At 36.9% G+C, this 25,040-nt stretch overlaps 1 protein-coding gene across 9 annotated transcripts in view; it reads right to left on the bottom strand.

Annotated features, from left to right (window-relative positions):
• enah (ENAH actin regulator) overlaps positions 1 to 25,040 on the bottom strand; it is a 248,100-nt gene that overhangs the window by 165,343 nt on the left and 57,717 nt on the right. For 6 of the 9 annotated variants that reach the window (XM_039749055.1, XM_039749056.1, XM_039749059.1 and 3 more), the window contains exon 1: positions 14,958 to 15,067. The exons of 1 other annotated variant lie outside the window; for it this stretch is intronic. In XM_039749055.1, coding sequence (XP_039604989.1) covers positions 14,958 to 15,052 — 95 coding nt within the window. In that variant the 5' untranslated portion in view covers positions 15,053 to 15,067. Of the gene's footprint in view, positions 1 to 14,957; positions 15,083 to 25,040 lie in introns of those variants that run through there. 2 more of the 9 variants (XM_039749065.1, XM_039749066.1) reach the window with 2 other exon arrangements.

The following is a 25,040-nucleotide window of genomic DNA, read 5'->3' as shown; positions in this document are numbered from 1 at the left end:
TTCTAGAAAAGATGCCAACTTAAACAAAATTTCCTATTGAAAGAAAAAAACAACTGCCAAAATTCAAAACTGAAAATCATAAACTATGATGTTACATGGATGTAATGTTTCTGGTTGATACAAGTTTAAAACACTGCTGATCTACCATTCAAGAAATATGCAGTATTGCACTTTCCCCAGTGATGCCCCTAGAGTCACTTGATATTATTAAAATTCAAAAGAATACACTACTATTGCAATTTCAGAGAACTGGTTTATTAAAAATTTCAAGCCATAAGTTAAAGTTAAGAAATATGTTGAAATTCAAACACTGCATATTCTCAATAATGCCCCACGTAATCATGTGAATGATTTTCATGCAAATGTTCAAACCGTAGGCTCCATCCACCACTACTTTTCACAACAAGCCAATGGAGCAGGACATAACTGCATAGTTTAAAGTAGTGGTAAGCATCATCAGTCCTGGAGGGATGCAGATTTCTGTTCCAACCCAATTGCTGAATGAGACATTCATCCATCCATCCATTATCCAACCCGCTATATCCTAACTACAAGCAGAGTTAAAACACTAACAAGCCATTAAATTAAATATATTATTGACAAGGATTTGTGTCTAATTAAGCAACTTGGTTGGAATAAAAACCTGGCCTTTCACGACTGACATTGCTCACTCCTGTATTAAATCAAAGCCTCCTTGGGTGATCTTGGGAGTCACCATGCTGCATGCTATCTACTTTAAAAAAAAAAAAAAAATTCCTATGGGCATGAATCCAGGGTTATGTATCTTTGTAAATATAGGAAAATAAAAAAAGCTTCATAAGTCTGAAAGCAAGCCTAGTATAACTCACTACTTACAAAAATGATATGCCAATACACCCAAAAGAAACACATGATGTGATCACTGTAGAGATCTCTAATCACTAGGGAAATTTTCACTGAAGAGGAAAGACAGTGACTTTTTGGTTACAAAAAAATTACCATTACTGGAGCTTGTTTTAAACTCTGATTATCTAATACATAAGATTGGAAGGAGACAAAGGAACATACAAGGAAACCTAGTGAAGAAAATACAGTACAACTGCAAGAAAAGCACAAGACTAATAGTGAGAGGGGAAAGGGCTACAACCTGTGATGTACACTAAGGAAAAACAAGCTGTTTTTAATATTTTTATTAGCATTGCCTATTATATACAATTTTTGAATAAGGAGTTAACATTAGCATTGGTACCCGTCACCAACCAGAACAAGATGGACTGTTATAGAAGTGCACAGACTGCAGAGACAAAGAATATTATGACCCAACCAACACAATTCCCCTAAATAACAAGCTAAAGACAAAGCAATGTCTAAAAATGATCCATATCAAACTGTAGGGAGGAATAATAATGCAAGGGAAAAGCACTGCTGATTGACAATAACTTAAAGTGCAGTGAGGAAGCCGTGTGTCCTTCGCTACTAACAAGTCGACTTAACCTATGTTTAATGACAGAGAACACTTCTGGATTGTCCTGTCCAGATGAAGACATTATCACAATCAGTATAGCTATTTCACATAAACCTGTGAAAATTTAACTGCATGCACTCATTCAACAATACTGGAAGTCCAGGCAAAAATTACACTTATATTAAAAAAGCTTCACACATTACACGTACTGTAATAATTTCATATGAATGACAGCCACTATCACATTAAAACACAGCTTTGACACACTAATTCCATATACTATACATCATTTTGCACAACCTTCTTATAAATTTGGCCCAATTGACCAAGCAAGGCGAACCACTTCATTGTAAATCATAGTTTTTAAAAAAAATTAAAAAAAAAAAAAAAGTTTCTTTTGGCCAATAGTCAACTAAGCATTACATGTCTTCTTATGTTGAGCAATCATTTATGAACTGGTTAATTTAGCAGGATAATAGTATGACTAATGTTAGATAAAATGTTATTTTAGCAAGACTGACAGTGATGAAGAAGATCATTTTTTTTTGCTTCAACAATGTTTAAGAAAAAAATGAAATAAACTCTGCACTGCTTATTTGTAATGAATTCTATTGATAACATACAATTACTCCCTATCCAGTATTATTAAAGTAAAATGTATTTATAGAACTGATTAAGAGGTCTGTCAGCCCCAAATATTTACATAAATGGATGAATGAATGATCAATAAAAAAATCAAAAAGTACAGAGAAAGGTCAAGCAATACAAAAAGCAAAGATACAAATTTTTTAGAAAAAATTGAGGAGGCCATTAACTCAAAAATACTGTAAGGAAAAGGCCAAACTACAAAAACCATAATGAAGAAAAAGCCAAACTGCAATAAAAACAACACAATACTTAAAGGTCAAGCAAAACAAACAGGTAAAGAAATGCTAAAGGCCAACATTGAAAAACACCCAAATATTTTGACAAAAAGAGCAAGCGGTGGGGAGCACAGACAAAGAGAACTAACTTACCACTCTCACAAGTTAGCTTGGGACCTGTTGTGGTGGAACCCTGGCTAGGCTTCAAATTCATGTTTAGTCTCTCTTGCTGTCTCATTTTTTATTCTTTTATTTATGTTGATTAAGTACATCACTGTTCATTTTTGGTTTTGTTTATGTATATTAGTTGCCTATGCTATGTTCTGTGTGTTTTGTGGGTTGTTCTCCAAGAAGAGGGGGCCTACCAATTACCGCCAGAAACTGCTTTCGGCCCCTATCAATAAGGACAGTCTTCTGAGATCATGGCAGTGGAGGAGGGTTCAATTGTGGTATGTACTGTACTTGTGCCACAGGAATTTTGATGTTCATGCTTTGTTTGACTAAGTTCTGGATTACTGTGTTGGGATTTGCTTACAATGGATTGTTTTAGTGTTTCTGGGCAATTAGTTTGTTTCTTGTGCTCTATGGTGCTTCTTTTTTATTAAAGAACATTCTGTGAAAATAAACACTTATTTTATAAAGATTCAGTGCTTGCCCTTATTACTAGCTGAGGTTCAACTGTGATATCCCCCTCTAGTGGGGATATGAAAGTGCTTTTGGAACTTAGAGATTTTTGTACTTTGGGACTCCTAGTCCAAAGCACCTTCCAAGCTATTAAATAAAGGCATAAATGCCAACATCGTGACTTGCACCCAGAGCGTAACATAAGAAGGTAAAGGCAATCAGCAAAACATACTAGGAAAAAAAAAGGAACAACATTACTATTGTTATGGCTTCTGTAACCACAGATGACTTTGGGATCACTAGAGAAAGCCATAATATCGAAGTTTGACACAGCTTATTTTATTTTATTTTTTTTTTTTTTAAAAGTATGTAAATGGGTTAGAGGTTAAAATAATAATAATAATTCTTTACAGGTTGGTGATGTCTATCAAGCATAGCATAAAGGAATGCAGAGCAGAAAGATTCCATTTACACACAATGGGAACCAAGTGGCTCTCATTCTGACATGTGAGAATGTGTGTTCCATGGCTGAATACTGAAATACACATAATCTGTAGTATAAGCAGGCAGCAAGGAAAAAGAACAAGGATTTTAAAGTGATCCAGTCCATTAAGTAAGACCCAAGTAGCTATAATACCTGAGTAGCCAAATAACATGACCATTCAACTGGTTTTTAAATCCATGGCAGTTCAATTTTTTTTTTTTTTTTAATCCAAAAGAATCCACATGGATATGTTACCCTTATATGAGAGCCACATCAGTCTGGAACCCTAAAGGTAAGCCAGCAGTCTCCACAGAGAAGCATGTAGATACTGTACATCTGTCATTCAACAGGATATACACCAGTTAATGGAGGATCTTGCTACACTCCTAAGGACTTGAAAATCTGATGCTATTACTGAAGTTCAAAGGATGGGCTTCACCAGCAGCAGTCTCTAGAGCTGGTTGAACTGTCAGGGTGGAGACAGCCAAAGAACAAGAAACAGGTATTGAAACATTTCCTTGCTGCCTCAAAATGACTGCTGAAGCATGGTACCATAAATGGAAAACAAGTACTCACTCATTCTTCATGTTTAAGGAAAAGTTCATGAGTGCCCCTAAAGTATATTACTACACACACCTATATACATACACAGAATATAAGGTTTTAACACAAAAATACTTTTCAAGACCCAGAATTGGGTTAAGCAAGTTCATAAAGAAAGACACCTTATTGTTAGTGTTAATGGTTTTGGATCTGAATATTAAAAAAAAAAAATAAAAAAAAATACATTTATCATCCTCCATAAGGAAGTCACGGTGCTCAGTTGTATGACATTATTTGAAAAGGGAGAGGGGGAAGGGGAGGCCTTCTGACTGATTTAACTACTTAAGCAGTCGCAAATGATCAACATTTTTATCTTTAGTTCTAAATAGTATATCAGCATTTCTCACCACAAAGTGCTTTTTATTTAATTAACTGCGTGTTACCCATCTAAGATGAGTTAATTTAAGTAATCAACACAGACCTCAGTGCACCATCCATTGGGATGTATTTTGAAATGCAATCAGTAATAAAATGCACTGCATTTGTCATTCCAGCAGATGGCATATCATTACGGCATCAATGAGTCCATGATTCTTTTATTTAAAAAGGAGGAAAAGAATATAAGATCTACGGCCGCAGCGTCATTTAACCTGGGAGCAAAAGGAGTTGTAAGTGGACGTAAAAAGGCGGTAGTCCAGATAGAATCTGCTTTAGGGATTTGGATTGAAGAGTGCCGGAAGAACAACAACGGCGGTGCTACACAGTTGCTTGAAGAGGCTCCTTTATAAGAGCTGTAACGCTCTCCTTTGTTGTGCAATAAAATTAAACCCATCTTTATTGGACAAGTTGTTGTGTCATTGTTGGTGAGTAACCATAATTAATTTTCTACGTACTGTACTTAGTACATGTAGGTACGTTTAGTGTCACTGTAAACATTTTACTATATACGATTTTTCTTGCATTGTGCATATTTATTGCTGGTGGCCTGTCTATCGTAATGGCTGTAACATGTGTGATATCGGAGACGTTCAATATCTTTAAAATAATATTTAGGTTTTACTGTATATAAACAGTGTGTTTACATACATAATTTCAACGAATCTTACCTAATATCTAAGAGAATACAAAAGGTTTATGCCATATAACTGTGTGTGAAATGTTTATGAGTGTGGGAGAGTTCATAAGGGCTTAAAATATATAAAAATAACCTTATGAACATATGGTTATTACTTTGTGGATTTTCACCTTTCGTGGGGGGTCCTGGAACGCAATCCTCACGATCGAGGAGGGATTACTGTATATTATTTCTTGTTTATTCCAGTATTTCACTTTTATCTTGTTACATAATGCAATCTAAGGTCATTGGAGGTGAAAGTATACTCCAAGAGGAAAAAAGGAAGACTAAGAATATCAGAGGCACAGCATTATCTTAACACCATTTCTTCTGAGTTGTTATATTATCATGCAAAATTTAAGAAAATGTATTTTAGAACCAAACAGTTTGTCATTTCTTATTCACCTATTGTGCCCATACCAATGGCACACAATTTTACCAATTTTGAGACTGAAAGATCACTAATGTTCTACTGATAAGCAAAACCTATATACAGTACATAAAATGTTAATAGTTGTCAGTCTGTCACAGAAACATTTGCAAAAAACTGGGTCTTGAACCATGACCTTAGTCTTACTTGACAGCTTATGACATGCACAACTGCAGCAAAAAATTAGAGGTGCTGGCTTCTCCACCAAAGTATATCAGGTGCAGTGACTTACTTCAGGTAACACAATATTCACCTTAATGGTTCCCTTCATCATGCCAATTACTTCTATGAAGTCTCTTTTTATTTGTCGTTTACTTCATATAAGAGTCAGCTTCTTTAAACTTACCTCACAGCTAAACTTGAGCCTGGAGTGTATATATGCTCTCCTGTGGAGCTCCTATAGCACCGCCATGCGCTTCTTATAGTGCAGGATTAACTAAAACTGCACACATCAATCTAAAGTAGTGCAAATGTTTGAGACAAGATGTCAAAACCAGAAAACTTAATGGAAAACTTCAACTGCCAAATTACCTATACAGCATACTACACAACTAATAGGCAGATAGGGTTTGCCAGAAATTGTGACCAATACTTTCCATTTATGTAAGTTTTCTCTTTATACCTGAAGTCCTGTCCTCTATTAGAATAAAGTACTAAAAGATTTTGAAAAGTCAAGATAATTAACAGATTAGACAAAAATAAGCCAGAGCACAGTGATGCTGCTTGTGAGGGGTCTGTGGCAGTACAAATTTTAGTAAAGAAAAATTGTGCGTCAGGCTCTGTGCCTGCATGTCGACCCCAGGGGGCCACATGGTGTTCGGTGTTAAAGCAAGCAAGTTACTTGTACATATGAAAGTGCAACCACCTAGCTGTTCCAAATTGGCAATCTATGGGTCATAATTAGGACTCAACACTCACAGGAGGATAAACGGAGGCAGACTAGTATGGAATTGCGGAGAAGACAGGAAAGAACAAGACAGGCAGAATCATGAAAGCCAGCCAGTGCGGTAGTAGCTCCAAGAAGAAGTGAGAGGAATGGTGCTCCAGGACTGGTTCACTCTTGGCGAGCACCACAGTGGAGCAAGGAGCAATCAAATGCTCCAGGGTGGTAGCTAGAGGAAGGAGGTCAGACAAGAGCTGGAGAGAGGGGCAGCTGCCTACATCTCTGTCAGCTTATAAAACCTGAAAGTTTGAACAGGGGTGACAAGGGAGAAAAACACCCTGGGCTCAGAGAGTGTAATTTTTAAATGGGAACCCAATACTGGACAATATTTCAGTATTGGATTTTATTATATTTATTTCCAATTTCAACAACCACAAAAGACACTGTTTTTATTGGATTATTTATTGAAGAAGAGACTGCACTGCACTTTATTTATGTATTGAACTCTGTTGAGACAAAAGCACTGAGCAGTTTTGCACCAGCTCTTGTTGTGATGTGCCCTCACTCATCATATTCCATTTCGGTCTATGACGACCGATGACCTGGGTTGAAGGAGGTAATGTCAGCTGCGGGCAACCCGGGCATCACAAACAATTATTATAACCTCTACAGCTATAAATACTTCTGGGGACCTCTTTATAATACTCCAGCATACTTAGAACGACGTGATTTCCTGACTAAGCCAAAGCTGGCTGACCAGTAAACATATTTTGAGGAGCTGCCTCTCTTTCACAAATTCTTCCATTATTTTAATTACAAAGGAAAAATAAGATAACTGCCACACAATCATTAAAAACTATTCTCTTTTAATATCTCTAATATTCTCTTTTTTGATATAATAAATAATACTGGCCAAGTTTTAGCCTCTAAGGATTATGCTGGTATTAGGTGTGGGCACCATGGGCAAAAATCCAAATCACAGTATAATTAAAAATTGACTGTTTCAGTAGATACCACTATAATGCATTTGGATTTACTTTTCAGACTAAAATAGTGTGCACATAGTCTCTTTCAATCGCTAACACAATAAGCACAACTCAAAATCAATCAACTCAGAATCTAACCCAAGTGATACTTGCATACTTCTGTCAGCTAACGTGTTCTAACATAGTAGAGACCTGTTCATAGTATATTTATAAAAATGCACAGGAGGCGGTAAGTTAGTTAAGTGTAATGGACCCAAACGGTTGCCTCTCACTTGTAAAATTTTCTGCGTCCTAAACACAGGATTGAAATCAGTAGTTTGAAAGGTTCCCAGTGTATCCTGTGTGCTACTGCAATCATGCAGCTCAAATATTGTTTATACTGATGGCTAAGACTACCAGTATGGTTTTGTATCTCAAATAAATTGGTGTGTTTTAACTATAAAGAAGATGGGGTAACAAGGTACAAAGAGCGAGTCCTGCTCAAGTTAAAATGCTAACTGACTACGTTACATTTGCATCTTTGTTCAATTATTTCTTTGAATTCTCCTCCACAATCCCCAAACGTCTTACCAAGCACAATAATGGACACCATCCCTTCTTCAGTTCATGATAGGTTAATTGTGAACTTTAAACTGACTGTTGCTGTTTGTGTGTATGGATGTCCACTTAAGGCAAGTTCTTGCCTTGCACCTGTTGAGACGATCTTTAACATTCTATGATACTGCAATGGCAAAAGTAGATTTGGAAAGATCTACAGATGGACAGATGGAGAAGTGGAATTTTTCTTTTTCTCAGACAAGCACAAACATGGTGCAAGTCCTCTATTTTGCTTACCTAGAGGATGTTTGGGGAAAGTAAAGAAATAGTTCTTATATATAATTCTTCTATACACACACACACACACACACAAGTATATGAGACCTTTTGGGTATCATACAATGTCATATATTAATTTAGTCATGTCCTTTAAACACAAATGTCAGCGGTAATTATTTGTGTCAAGCCCCTGGCAACAAACAATGTTTTACTTTTGTTCCACAGCCTCAAGTATTGATCTTTAGGCTCTTCAGTGTGAAAATGCTTAAGAAGGAAAAAGATGCTTTGGGGGGGGAAAAAGAAAAAAAAAAAGACTAACATTTCTACCAAATAAAACCAGGTCCAAACACTATCATTTCCAAAAACTGAGGTTATTTAATCTTATAGCCAATTGCTAGCCCAAACATACACAAACCTTAAAATTGGAAGAGAAGGACAAAAAGCTCTTGAACATTAGACAAGCATTAGATATGACACTTAGCTGGAGTTTTCATGTTAATTTAATTTCCTGACAAACAGCTCTTAAGGCAAAGGAAGGCAGCACATCATCAGAATAAGATCCTCTGGTACAACAGAATAATGCTGAAGTTTATTCATGTTGCTTAAGCATTTCATCTTCAGCAGTGTCCAAGCTATATCTATATCTATATCTCTATATCTATCTATCTATCTATCGAGAGAGAGAGAGAGAGATAGGGTGGTCCTGATCTAATTATGCAATTTTCATTATGCTATAACTTAAGTTTATTACATAGAAAATTCACCCAAAAAATCCCGGACCAATGAGATGTGTGAGAACTGATGACATGAGGAATCGTCCCCGCATAAATCAAAGTCATCCAGACAATCTGGATCTGCATAATTAGATCTGGACCACCTGTATATTTTATATATGGGAGATCTCTTCAGTGATGCATCATGGGGTCATTGGGTGTCTCAGATCTTGCAACTTCAGATACCTTTACCCAGGTGACCCAGCCTGGGACGATAAGTTCCTGACTTGCATCTCAGTAGCCATAATCCACGGATTACTCGTCTTTATCAAGAGCCATCTTGAGGCTATGCCTAGCAGAGTGAAGGCTCTACATAGTGAGCAACTGGCAAAGCCCCCTACAACCCACTTCCACTGGTAGCCAACAAACTCGTCATCCTTGTCTCCAGAAAGGAGAGGGGAAAAAAAAAAAAATAGAAGCAACAGTGACCAACATTGTACGGTGGCAAATTATGTGAAAAACATCCATAGAGTTGGGGGAAAAAAAATCTTTTGTTACTTGTTTCGAATAATTCTCACATCCATTTTCCTTTCAAATGTTCAAAATGGGCAATGTGCATGATTTTTGCTAAAATAGTGTTAAAGTTGTACTTCTGGAATAATCAGCACACATCATAAACAGGAAACTAAAGCCTCATTGAAATGATTTTTAGAAATTAGGCCAGGCTTCCTGACCAATGAATGAGGGGGGAAAGGTAGGTCTTTGTTTCTTATTTATTATGTGCAGAGATTTTTTCCAGAAGTATAGATGTAATATTATTTTAGCAAAAAAGCATGCATTTTGCACGATTTGAGCATACAAGATAGTTAACATTTCAATCAGGCAAAATAACACACGAGTTTTATTTTTCCCTCCCCATGGAAATTTTTCCACACCATTTGCTGTTGTACAGCATTGGTCACTACTGGCTTCTATTGTATCAAAACGTTCTTCTTTTCATCATGCATTCAAGCATGATTTTAAAATTTTTACTCGGCCACTACTACAAACTACATAGGGAAATTAATAAATAAATAATCTCTAAGTATCACACAAACTTTATTATGTCTTTAAAAAATATTTTTTGGCTGGATCACAGATTCACTGCCTTTTCAGTTTGGGTTGCTGTCAAAAAAGTAAGCTGTTTAAAACATTTTTGAAGGAATACAACAAATAAAGTCACCATTCAGACTATTAAATCTGAGAGAGGGAACCCTGATTATTCATGACGCATTTTAATATTAAAAGAAAAACAGAAAAATGCGGACTATTGCTGCAAGAGTCTTCAGAAATCAGATATCAAAAGCCCAACCCATTCCATTCATACCTCATGCTTTCTTGACTCTCAGACTTACTGAAAGTTAGCTTCTACAGGGAGCTTCCACCGTCATGTTAAACCCTGTTCATACACTTTATCAATGTATGTGGTGTTAATATAATATTAGAACGAATCCTACCATAGTAAATTAATTAATTTATACAATGAGACAGCAAATATATTTTGTTGTTACAATTGCCTAAACTAATCATTATGCAGAAATTTAAACAATCACTGAAGAGATCACTCAGTAGGCTGAGGAATGGATTAATTTTAAGGACAATATAACAGACAAGAAAGAAAGTGAACAACTAGAGCTGGTAATTTGAATACTTTACTGTATTTACTGTATGTCAAAAGAGCGACATTAATATTTTAACAAGTGTGGTGTATCTATTGGGAAAAAAATGTGAATTTCACTGCAGTGTGACTAATCAAAATGAATAATCGCAATATCAAGGGAAATGATCGTCAATTATGAATTTTGCGGAAATCTTAACCCCTTAACATACAGTAAAAGAGTTTGATAAAGTGAGTATTTCGCTTCTTTTTTCCTCCTTGGTCATCATTATACCTTACTTGCTTTCATCATCAAATCCTACTTGCAGGTAATGTAGCTGGAAATAGTACAGCCATTTGTGTTTTTTCAAAGTTGCTGTTAATGTTTACACATTTCCATCTGTTTAAATAACAGTCTTTATGGTCAAGCCTTTAAAATGGAAATGTTTTCGGTAGTTGCCTGTAGTAGAATACACAACTTTTTGATTACTTCCAAATATGTTGGACTGCCAATCAAAACAATCAATAATTCTTTCATAGAAGTCAGAGACAGGAAAAGATATTGAAATCTGTATCTCCAAGGGGATAACCTGAAGCAAAGCATAAATCAAGGAAGCTGAATATAAAATGGAATTTAAACAAAAATGAGTTAGAAATTTACATTTTACCAGAAAAGAAACAAAATAGCTGTTGATTTAAAGTAAAAAATGCACTTTCTGCACAGTGAAGGGAAGAGGCAAAAAGCTGCTAGCAGGAAAACAAAGGGGAATGTGAAATTAAAAAGGACTTGGAGCTTTCTATAGGGGAACCAAAAGTTCAAGGAAAGAGCTCTACCAAGGTCCTAAGGAGAGAGAAGCACGGTCAAATTTGAGTTCTTCAGAATATGGGCAAGCAACCTGATTAAAAAGTGCATTCTTTCTGCATGCACCTGTTCAGGAATATTTACCAATTAAACTGTTCAGGTGACAGTCTCTCATATACAAAGCCATATTGGCACAATGGGCTTTACGACTGGCTAATAAAATTGGATGTGTAGCAGTAAAGATACATATTCATAAAAATGAGTGAATGTATTTCAATAATTTAATATGTGCAGAGTTACTATGAAAGATTACTATGAGACTTTTAACATCTTAAAGTAATTTTAACCTATGACGGAGGATGAAAAAAAATTAAAAATACTACTTTTAAACTGTCCTTTTTAAACAAACAGAGGACTTATCAACTACCACAATTTAGGTTCATTACTAATTAGTTTACTAAGGCAAACATGACCAATACAGTAAGGCAGAAAACAAACCAACCTAAAAATGTTTCAATTGAACTAATGACAGATAGTCTTATAGCACCACACTATGGATGTCCTATATGTAAAAATATTTCTGAATATCTGAATGCAATTTAACATACAATGAGGATAAAAAAAAAAACATGAAGAGCAAAAAAAAAAAAAGACAAGTGCCCATTGCTGCTCTAGAGGATAAGCTGTCAGTTTCCATTTATAATGAAGTGTGTAATCTGTACAGACAGGCAAACGGAAAATGGAATGAATCCTAAACTTAAATTGGAGGTGTAATCAGGCAGCATATTGAAAACTCAATTTACAGAAAAACTATACTCTTCCACAATTTAAGTTTATGTTAACCTAAGTTTTGTACAATGAGTTTTTGTCTTTGTCTCCTAAAACACAGTAGCTTTTTGAAATTTCCGGAATTCCTTGAGCTGGAACATTACTTGTATGTCATGACAGCCTTATTAATATATTAAAATACATGTGTTAATGTTACTTCATAATTCCAGTTCAAATCATTTAATTTATAAACTACAGGCCCATATGAATGATGAATAGATAAATTAACAATCCATAAAGTGAAGATTAAATTGGGGGATCACTACATGCTTAACAGAAATTAAATAATTCAGGTAAAAATAATGAAAGCTAAATTAAAAATTTCTGAAGTGCTCGCAGTTCTCTTCACCTGTGAGCTAGAATTTCTACTACCAAAGTCTTGCTTTTCTGATTCCTTCTGCACTCATTTTGTTCATTGAGAAGTACCCAAATAAGGACATTAAGAGCCTGATGGATGCATCTCATGTTGGGATTTAGGCAGAAAATGTCTTCTGACTAATAAACTCTACTCACTGAAAATCAATAGCGAGGACCTGAACATTTTTAATGGTTGGAATGAATAGACGGAATTAGAAAAAGTCATTACCAGTATAGAATATTTGTTGGTTTACAAATGCTTTTCTTCAATGACAAACCTGTACAAGACTATGGAGTAGGGGTACCTGTGGGAAAAGTTACACCATTATTTCACACTTATATTAACAGTGACACTTCTGCAAGTGGGGGCATCCAAAGAAAGGCAAACCTCTTTGTGGATTATGCAATACAAATACAAAGATTTTTTCATTGATATTTTGGTATTGTTTGCTACTATATGTCATGGGTTATTATAGACTTACCTTAATTCTGCATGCAATCATGGAATTAATTTTTTTCAGCCATCAATAAAAACTACATAGGAAAGTTAACACATTTGAGTGGAACAATCCTTTAACAACATACAGATGGTTCACTGAGATAGCGCAAATGACTGTTATGAAACTTGAATTGCATTATATCAATACATGCAAAGAAAAATTCAAACCAGATAGAATACTGCTTTTGAGATTTTTTTATACAATAAAAGATGCAGTTTACAAAAACTCCTGCAACCTGTAATGCAGACCTTACCCTGAAATTAGGATTGACAAACTAATGTAATCAAAGAGGAAAAAACAGTCAAGCAAAAAGCCACTTGTTGTACATGTTCCTACAGTTTCCACAAAGTCTTCCAGATGTTTTGCATGTTTCTTTCCTGACTGGCCAAAGTTTATTGCTGGCTTAGCAGCAAAAGGAAATAAGGCTAATGTCCTTAAAATAAGAAAATAGAGGTGAAGCATGAACATGACAGGATGCTCCTCCCCCATTACTAGTTAGCCTTAATAATTGATCATTATTTGAGGGTTGAAAGGAGAAACATATTTTGATTGAAAGTTTAGTAATGTATAAAAAAAAAACATCAATTTATTGTACGAGTATTACATGGCAACATACTGTACATGTATGCAAATATGCTAATCTGAATTGCTGGCTGACATAAGGGCTCATCTCAAAGCCTCACTCAGCACAAAGGTCATATTATGTAGAACAACTGAATATTGCTAGCCTATGGAGAACATCATGATAACTGAAATGTATTTTCACTACAAACAAAAATTCAGTTGGAATGTTTACGGAAAGAGTTTCTCAGATTATTTTTAATATATCAATAATATTGCCTCTTGGGATATGATTTTCATTAAAACTTCAATTAAATAAAGAAAAGGTTGAACTATATTACATATATTTTTCATATATTCCAAAACTTTACAAATATATATGTATTGCAATATTATCATTTTAGGACTCAAGTAATATCAGTTCATAGAAGGTGGGCTGGGGCAAATCCAAATCCACAAGAACCATTGAGAAGACAGCTATAAGGTAGCATGGTATTTCTTTTAAACAATTTAGCTAGGAATTTAAGGCAGAAGAGTTTAAAGCGATAATGTTTACCAAAAAAGCGCCGGAACTGGATATAATTAAAAAGAATGGTTTTGAATAACAAAAATTTTACATAGGGCATTACCAGGACATGGGTATTATTCTTTAAAATAAGCCACAAGTCATTCACAGCAACTACACGACATGATGTCAGGGTAGAAAGAGAAGTGAGCATTAAAGATAGTAATATTCCCTTATAAACCAGAGCTTCAACCAATTATGTCAATAATGCAAGGCCCAGAGGGTCCAGCCTTTTTTCAGATTTCTTAGATAACTCCAATAAACTTACATTATTAAATGTAAAAACACACCTTATTAGAAATTAGTTTATACAGGAATAAAAATCAACAACTAAAGCACAGAACGGAATCAAATGTTAATATATAGCAATAGTCTTAATACTTCAATTTATTCTTTGTAATGAGGAATATCACACAATGCCACACAACGATTCAGCAACACTAATAGTAAAGTAAAGCTGCTCGTTGTGTATTCAAAATACAGGACTTAAATGAACCAAGAAGGGCAAAATAATCAAAGGAAAACATGGTATGCAGAAAATAGAACAATGTTCAATTGTACTGAGATATGCTTGGTTGCAAGAAAGAGGAATATAAGACGCCCTGTAAAACCTTTGATACTAACCAACTTCCAATTTTTCTAAAAAAAAAGTTTAAATATTAAACAGCAAATTACCATTAATGACAAGCTTGCCATATTAAAAACAGATTTTTCATCAGCAGAAAATTAAAGCTCTCAATTTAATTACATTTCAGTCATATATAAATTAAAATAAAAAAATAAAGAATGCAATGTAAAGGCAACTTACATAATAAGAGCAGTTTGATTTGTAAAAACCAAAGGTCTGTCAAATACTTCCACTTTCACATAATCCTGTACATTTGCTAATTTTAGAAGCCTCATGGTCAACAAGGAGTTGCCACAATATGTAGTTTTCAAAATTGCAGTAAAACTTTCTCTAGGACTTCGTTAGCGACAGTGAAAGCCCAGCCCCTAGAATCTAAATCTGTGTAGGAGAGCAGCATGAAAACTATCTGCTTCCTGGAATAAACTTGCTGACTGAAGCCAACCATATGTTTGCTTTATTCTTGCACACAGTCTTGCCCAAGGATGGAAGAAAAAAATGTGAATGAAAAATGTATCCATTAAAAAAAAAAAAAGATTCAGCACTATATTTATCCTTTGCTAACTATAAAATAATTTTTTTGGTCTAGTATTCAATTTATGTTCATTTATTTGGTACATGTAGGAGGGTCCCCAGAGGAAACTCTAGATAGATGAAAAGAGAATGTACAAATTCCACACAGACAACAAGGCACTGGAATAGCAGTAGCTATGCCTCCTACACCACATGAAAAATATACCAGTATAAACACACACACACACACACACTATACATACATACATGTACATAAAAATTAGGTCTAGGAAAGTTGACACATTAATGTGGCCTGTTTAACATGTTAAATAAAATATCACATCCAGGGCTGGCAACAAGGTGATCACCTCAGGCAGTGCTATGGTCGAGGTTGCATTTTCATTCATTTTTTTTTAAATATACAGGTGCTGGTCATAAAATTAGAATATCATGACAAAGTTGATTTATTTCAGTAATTCCATTCAAAAAGTGAAACTTATATATTAGATTCATTCATTACACACAGACTGATGTATTTCAAATGTTTATTTCTTTTAATTTTGATAACTATAACTGACAACTAATGAAAGTCCCAAATTCAGTACCTCGGAAAATTAGAATATTGTGAAAAGGTTCAATATTGAAGACACCTGGTGCCACACTCTATTCAGCTAATTAACTCAAAACACCTGCAAAAGCCTTTAAATGGTCTCTCAGTCTAGTTCTGTAGGCTACACAATCATGGGGAAGACTGCTGACTTGACAGTTGTCCAAAAGACGACCATTGACACCTTGCACAAGGACGGCAAGACACAAAAGGTCATTGCTAAACAGGCTGGCTGTTCACAGATCTCTGTGTCCAAGCACATTAATAGAGAGGCAAAGGGAAGGACAAAATGTGGCAGAAAAAAAGTGTACAAGCAATAGGGATAACCGCACCCTGGAGAGGATTGTGAAACAAAACCCATTCAAAACTGTGGGGGAGATTCACAAAGAGTGGACTGCAGCTGGAGTCAGTGCTTCAAGAACCACCACGCACAGACGTATTCAAGACATGGGTTTCAGCTGTCGCATTCCTTGTGTCAAGCCAGTCTTGAACAAGAGATAGCGTCAGAAGCGTCTCGCCTGGGCTAAAGACAAAAAGGACTAGACTGCTGCCGAGTGGTCCAAAGTTATGTTCTCTGATGGAAGTAAATTTTGCATTTCCTTTGGAAATTAAGGTCCCAGAGTCTGGAGGAAGAGAGAAGAGGCACAGAATCCACGTTGCTTGAGGTCCAGTGTAAAGTTTCCACAGTCAATGATGGTTTGGGGTGCCATGTCATCTGCTGGTGTTGGTCCATTGTGTTTTCTGAGGTCCAAGGTCAACGCAGCCGTCTACCAGGAAGTTTTAGAGCACTTCATGCTTCCTGCTGCTAACGAACTTAATGGACATGCAGGTTTCATTTTCCAACAGGACATGGCACCTGTACACAGTGCCAAAGCTACCAGTACCTGGTTTAAGGACCATGGTATCCCTGTTCTTGATTGGCCAGCAAACCCGCCTGACCTTAACCCCATAGAAAATCTATAGGGTATTGTGAAGAGGAAGATGAAATATGCCAGACCCAACAATTCAGAAGAGCTGAAGGCCACTATCAGAGCAACATGGGCTCTCATAACACCTGAGCAGTGCCACAGACTGATCGACTCCATGCCATGCCACATTGCTGCAGTAATCCAGGCCAAAGGAGCCCCAACTAAATATTGAGTGCTGTACGTGCTCATACTTTTCATGTTCATACCTTTCAGTTGACCAACATTTCTAAAAATCCTTTTTTTGCATTGGTCTTAATTGATATTCTAATTTTCCGAGATACTGAATTTGGGACTTTCATTAGTTGTCAGTTATAATCATCAAAATTAAAAGAAATAAACATTTGAAATACATCAGTCTGTGTGTAATGAATGAATCTAATATACAAGTTTCACTTTTTGAATGGAATTACTGAAATAAATCAACTTTGTCATGATATTCTAATTTTATGACCAGCACCTGTATTACGAAAGAATAATTTAAAAATGTTAAGTGTGAACCTAAAGAATTACATACATAAATTATTGTATTTATATACAACCTTTACAAATTTTGAGAAATAAGTTTATTTAAAAGTTTCAAATTACACAGTTTACACCTTGCCACATATCAGTACGTGGTACTGATATTCATTTCCTTCATTTATACATATTGACATGGGTTCAGGGGGGTTTATGGCAGTCCTGGAGCAATACTAAAGAAAAGTAGCAAAGATAAAAAAATGCTTTTTTTTTTTTTCATTTCACATTTCCGTAAGAAGATTGAATCAGTGTCATATCACATAAGTGCAAAATGCATTATCTTTGGCACTAAAACCAAAAAAAGTCTCTAGTACCTCTGTATTTAACTTGGCATACTGCCATGTAGCTTACAGTGCTTACTGCCTTAATACAATGACAAAATTCTGCAAAACAGAAGTGTAATGATTATCCCAAACCATTGTTCAAGTTTGCAGTATCGTTGTTAATTTATGCAAAGAATACCACATAAAAATACAAGTAATGGACAGGGTCAGTTTTTAAGTGAGATGGCTTCTTCAGAGAACTTGTTTAGCATGCCAGGAGCTAAGGTTCAAGTAGACCAGTGTTTTCCAACCATTTCTCTGCAATAGCACACTTTTTGTAAACCAAAAAATCCCAAGGCAAACCATAATTTCACCAAGCACAAAAAAAGAATGAAATCTACACACATGCTAAACTGTCAAAAGGGGCGGGACTATCTGAGACGCCAGTAAATAAAAAAGAAGCTTGAAGGTTGGCGTTCGTAGACACGGCATGTAGTGAGCACTTTGGAGGCATCTTCCTACCTGCTTCATATCCCTTCGCCCACTCATAGAGACAGTCTTATACAGCACACCTGGGTAGCTCTCGTTGTGTAGCAGTGGAAAACACATGGAAAACTACAACTCAATGAAAAAAAGTTAAAGCAATCTATTTGAAATCAGAACTTTGTACACTTAGTATCTTGACCAGACTACATTTTGGAAATATAAGATGTTCAGGAAAGCAAAGCCATTCAGGGATGAACGTTTTCACCAAAACTGCTCTTATGTTCACTTCAGCAGCAATTTAGCTTTTGGACTATATGCCACTCTATCAGATATAGTAAGACTATTCTATACTTTTTTTCTCCTTACTCAGTCACCACATTCTTCTTTTAACACTACCTAGTTGTCTAGTTTGCAAATATATGTATTTATTTTAACTTCTTTACCAGTCCTACATAAGGACTCAGATTTCAAAATTCACATAATTAATACATTTTGACATTAATGATGTATATTTAATAGAAGGAGCTACAATCATTTTTGATGATTTAAGTGGGCCCAATGAACCTAAAGTCAAAGGTCTACTGTGACTACAAGCTTAGACACTTTAAATAGTTTGATTCTGTGATTAGAAAGTTTACATGAATTTTTAAACACAAGCTTAAGTGAAGTACAAAGAATGAACCATCTGCAGTATAGACATATTGAATTAGGTAATTAACATCCTATGAACGGTGAACGTTACACAGTTTGATATAAAAAAACAAACATACACACACTTATTGTTTTCATTTTTTTTTTTTTAAGTACAATTTTAAATGTTAAATTCTACTTAGAAATAAAAGAATGTTTAAGTTAACCAAAAGTGGATTAGTTTTACTAATATGTACAAAGGAAACACACAAACTAACAACTAAAGGTTTATTGTACAGTACAAAAAAAGCAAGCACTATCTTCTAAATTTATTTTTATTACAATGCATATTTTTGATACCTATATTCATTATAAGGAAATCTTCTTTCGGCTGCTCCCGTTAGGGGTTGCCACAGTGGATCATCTTCTTCCATATCTTTCTGTCCTCTGCATCTTGTTCTGTTACACCCATCACCTGCATGTCCTCTCTCACCACATCCATACACTTTCTCTTAGGCCTTCCTCTTTTCCTCTTCCCTGGCAGCTCTATCCTTATCCTTCTCCCAATATACCCAGCATCTCTCCTCTGTGCATGTCCAAACCAACGCAATCTTGCCTCTCTGACTTTGTCTCCCAACCGTCCAACTTGAAGTGACCCTCTAATGTACTCATGCCTAATCCTATCCATCCTCGTCACACCCAATGCATATCTTAGCATCTTTAACTCTGCTACCTCTAGCTCTGTCTTCTGGTCAGTGCCACCGTCTCCAACCCATATAACATAGCTGGTCTAACTACCGTCCTGCAAACCTTCCTTTTCACTCTTGCTGATATCCGTCTGTCACAGACCACTCCTGACACTCTTTTCCACCCATTCCACCCTGCCTGCACTCTCCTTTTCACCTCTCTTCCACAATCCCCATTACACTGTACTGTTGATCCCAAGTATTTAAACTCATCCACCTTCACCAACTCTACTCCCTGCATCCTCACCATTCCACTGACCTCCCTATCATTTACTCACATGTATTCTGTCTTATTCCTACTGATCTTTTCCTCTCCTCTTTAGAGCATATATCCACCTCTCCAGTGTCTCCTCAACCTGCTCCCTACTATCGCTACAGATCACAATGTCATCAGCAAACATCATAGTCCACGGGGACTCCTGTCTAATCTCGTCTGTCAACCTGTCCATCACCAATGCAAATAAGGGTTCAGAGCTGATCCCTGATGTAATCCCACCTCCACGTTGAATGCATCCGTCGTTCCTACAACAGACCTCACCACTGTCACACTTCCCTCGTACATATACTGTACAACTCTTATGTACTTCTCTGCCACTCCCGACTTCCTCATACAATACCACAGCTCCTCTAAAGACACCCTGTCATATGCTTTCTCCAGGTCCACAAAGACGCAATGCAACTCCTTCAGGCCATCACTAAACTTCTCCTTTAACATCCTCAGAGCACAAATTGCATCTGTGGTGCTCTTTCTTGGCATGAAACCATACTGCTGCTCACTAATCATCACCTCACTTTTTAACCTAGCATCCACTACTCTTTCCCTTAACTTCATGCTGTGGCTCATCAATTTTATTCCCCTGTAGTTACTGCAGTCCTGCACATCCCCCTTTTCTTAAATATCGGTACCAGTACACTTCTCCACTCCTCAGGCATCCTCTCACTTCCCAAGATTCCATTAAACAATCTTGTTAAAAAAGTCCACTGCCATCTCTCCTAAACAACTCCATGCTTCCATAGGTATGTCATATGGACCAATGGCCTTTCCATCTTTCATCCTCTTCATAGCTGTCCTTACTTCCTCCTTGCTAATCCGTTGCACTTCCTGATTCACTATCTCCACATCATCCAACCTCATCTCTCTCGTTCTCTTCATTCATCAGCTTCTCAAAGTACTCTTTCCATCTGCTCAACACACTCTCCTTGCTTGGTTGTACGTTTCCATCTTTATCCTTTATCACCCTAACCTGCTGTACATCTTTCCCAGCTCGGTCCCTCGGTCTAACCAATCAGTACAGGTCCTTTTCTCCCTTCTTAGTGTCTCATCATACAACTTTTCCTTAGCCTTCGCCACCTCTCACTTCATCTTGTGCCTGATCTCCTTGTACTCTTGTCTACTTTCTGCATCTCTCTGATTATCCCACTTCTTCTTTGCCATCCTCCTCCTCTGTATACTCTCCTGTATTTCCTCATTCCACCACCAGGTTTCCTTTTCCTCCTTCCAGATGCCACACCAATCACCCTTCTTGCTGTCATCCTTACTGCATCTGCTGTAGTTTCCCAGATGTCTGGGAACTCTTCACTGCCACCCAGTGCCTGTCTCACCTTCTCCCTAAACTCAACCTTGCAGTTTTCCTTTTACAACTTCCACCATTTGATCCTTGGCTCTGCCCTCACTTTCCCTCTTCTCCACATCTCCAATGTCATCCTACAGACCACCATCCTATGCTGCTTAACTACACTACACGTTCCCCTGCAGTCTTCAATCTCCTTCAGATCAATTCTTCTACAAAGGATGTAATCTACCTGTGTGCATCTTCCTCCACTCTCATACGCAGCCCTATGTTCCTCCCTCTACTTAAAATACGTATTCACCACAGTCATGTCCATCCTTTTGGCAAAATCAACTATCCTCTGACCTTCTTCATTCCTCTCATTGACACCATACCTACCCATCACCTCCTCGTCTCCACGATTCCCTTCACCAAGATGCCCATTGAAATCCGCTCCAATCACCACTTTCTGTCCCTTGGGTACACTGTTCATCACTTCATCCAACTCACTCCAAAAATCTTCTCTCTCACCCATTGTACACCCAACTTGCGGGGGCATACTATTTTTCAGCTTCATAATCTTTACTCTGTCTGACACTCTTTTCACCTCCAAAACACTCTTGACATACTGTTCCTGCAGAATAACTCCTACCCCATTTCTCCTCCCATCCACACCGTGAAGGAATAATTTGAATCCACCTCCGATCCACCTTACTCCCCTTCCATTTAGACTCTTGCACGCCCAATATATCAACCTTCCTTCTCTCCATCATATCTGCTAACTCTCTCCCATTACAAGTCATACTGCCATCATTAAATGTTCCTACCATCAGTTCCACTCTCTTTACCTTCCTCCCCTCCTCCTGCCTCCGGACATGTCTCCCTCCTCTTCTTCGGCCAACCGTAGTCCAATTTCCGCCAGCACCCTGTTGGCCAACAGTACTGGTGGCGGTTGTTGTTAACCCAGGGCTCAACCGATCCGGCATGGAAATTTGTATTGTTGTCCACATATTGATTTGCCAAAATTTTACACCTTCCTGACGTAACCCTCCCCATTTATCCGGGCTTGGGACGGGCACAAAGAAACACACTGGTTTGTGCATCCCAGAAATACATCTTCTGCCAAGCTCCACTTACACACACTTATGAATGACTCACAAATGGTGGTCACTAACATAACCTAGAAGATATTTGTAAATCTTGCTTCTTTGCTACTGATGAAGACAAGAGGCCATCCAGATAGAATTCTTCATGACTGGCCTAGGATGTTGAATTTCAGATGGACATTCAGGGATGAAGCCTACATCAGATGGACACGGTGCCAAGGCCAGTTTTGGGCAAATTACATTTATTTTAATGCAGCAATATTTGCACTTTCTTTTAAAGAGAAATGTATTGCAAAGCATCTATTAATCTATTAATTGTTGGAAAGTCCACAATTTATGGCTTTTTTCGTGGCAATACTGTGCTGTAGAGAGAACAGGAAGTAACCGCTGAGGGAAACGCGGTTTGGGATGGTGAAAGTAGCCAATCCGAGAGTGTTATTCATTTCTCCTTGCTGCTGATTGATTGCTGCCCTGTGACGCGTCTCCAGCTGAGTGGGCTTACCACCGCTGAGGGAAACGCGGTTTGAGATGGTGAAAGTAGCCAATCCGAGAGCATTATTCACTTCTCCTTGCTGCTGATTGAGTGTTTCACTGTGACACGTCTCCAGGCGAGTGTACTCGCGTTTTCCATTTTGTTATTGTTTTCATTTTGTTATTCTTAAAACGTACAAGATGTCTCCGAAACACCCTGTGCCTTCTAAGGCTTCTGGCTCTAAGCATCAGAAGCAGTTTAAAACACTCCAGGAGAAGGTTGAACTACTGGATTTGCTCCGGGAACTAAAAAGTTATGCTGCAGTAGCACGCCACTATGGCATTAATGTAAGCATCATACGCTACATAAAGAACAAGGCAGCGATCCGGAGTACCGTATCTAAGTTTCTATGATAGTTTTATTTCTTATGATCATAACTGTTTTTGCACTATCGTCAGGATGGAATCTGCCTTGGCATTATGGAACACCGATTGCAGGAAGAAAAACATCCTCTTGGACAGCAACATGAGAAAGCATGGAAATTGTACCAGCAGTTCGCTACAGGAAACAATGTAGCAACTTCCCATCACAATGTTCCTGAAACCTGTAAAGAAAAGCCAGCACAAAACCCCACCAGAAGAAGATCCATACAAAGATACGACTCCTCCTGAAAAAGAGGCGCCACCCGAGGAGTTATAAATTATCTGCATCGTACTGCATAGCTACTTCATCATCAGTGAATACCCGTATTTTTAGAACATAACCCCTGTGAATTTTAGGGGTGTACTGTAAGCTACGCAGTAGTTCAACGATTACATAACTATTGTTTAATGTCTATTTTACAAAACTGTAGCAATGCACACCTCTGTGTGGATGACAGACGCTTTCATGTGCATCACAAAAAGATGCAAATTCCAAAAATCCTCTTAATGTTTTACAATGCTGAAATAAAAGGTTTGTGCAGCCTTATGCATTGTACTCAAGAAAATGTGGACAGAAAGCTATGCAGACTAAATTCTCACGGGTTTCCTGATTCACTAAATGTCAATCACAAACCAAGCACAAGATAGTATGCTAAAAACCTTAAGTGCCAAATAGAACTAAAGCCTTGTTTGCAAGAAAAATGTCAGCACAATTTCGGTGTTGTTTCATTCATTAAGTATTAATGCTTACCTTGTGCTTAAAATTCATTTATAAAATAATTACATATAAAATAAGCAGATTTCAAGCAAACCAGTGATTACATTGTCCGATTTCTATGAAAAAGATAAAAAAAAAACAAACAAAATGAAGAACACAACATGGAAAAAGTACATGCAGCTCTGACCCTCATGCAAAGCATTACATTTAATTCCATTATATCTGTCTTTTTGCCACCCACCATGTTTTAAGATATTAATACTAAGTTCAACTGGAGTAAAGCTCATCAAACATGTTTCAGTACGTATATTACCAACTTGGTACCCATTCAGTTTTCAGAAACTTGTGGTTCAAATGCAAACTTTCAGTCCAGACAATGAAAAAACTTTACTGCTGTTCACAATGCCATGCATCAATTACACTGTTTTCTTCTCAAGTTACTCCAGTATAATACAGTATTGTAGGGCATTTTAGGCAACAATTGCATGAAAAAAAATCACCAAAATCAAGTAAATCAATCTCACATATTACTAATATATAAATAACAAAACAATCCTTAAGTTGTTTCAAGTTGACTATCTCATTAGGACGAATGCACGAAGGTGGTTATGAGCAGGTAGTAGTCTGTAAATGTTGACTGCCTGGGTTTTCTAACAAATAAAAGCTGAACAATTTACTACACATACAAAATCAGGGTAGACTGTAGTGTGTAAAAAAAGAATAAATAATTCACATAACAGATTTACCACACAAGTAAGAAGGCAAACTCAGTCTTTAATATATGAGCACAAAGCATTACAAAGGTGTTCTCTTGCAACATTTCACACACCTACACACTGCCAGACTGTAAAGCTTAGATTTGGAAGAACTAGGCTGCGAGACTGTCACTCTCCCACAACAGTCTTCTGATCTAGCTCCAAGAAACTTTCTCTAGCTTTAATGTAGATGAGATGACTTTAATAGGCCAAAAATGTGAAAGCCATTTTGGATAGTAAAAGCATCTTCATGCTGGCATGAAGGGATCATGCAAACAGATCTTACTGTAGCATATTAGAAAATTCTGCTGTTCTCCTTTTACTAATTGTAATCGTACTAGATTTTCTCCCATTTTAACTTATGATGGCATGATAAGGGATGGGGGGAAAAAGGGATGTATCTTTACAGGAAGGTATGAGAAATGGGAATAAAGAAGATGTGACAAACAATGATGAACACATAGTAATAACTATAAAATTTATTATTTTTTTCCATACTGACAGGACACTT

This window comes from Polypterus senegalus, chromosome 3, assembly GCF_016835505.1.
Source record: "Polypterus senegalus isolate Bchr_013 chromosome 3, ASM1683550v1, whole genome shotgun sequence".
Taxonomy (NCBI): Eukaryota; Metazoa; Chordata; class Cladistia; order Polypteriformes; family Polypteridae; genus Polypterus; species Polypterus senegalus.
The sequence above is the reverse complement of the archived record's forward strand: the minus strand, read 5'-3'. Positions and strand labels throughout refer to the sequence as shown.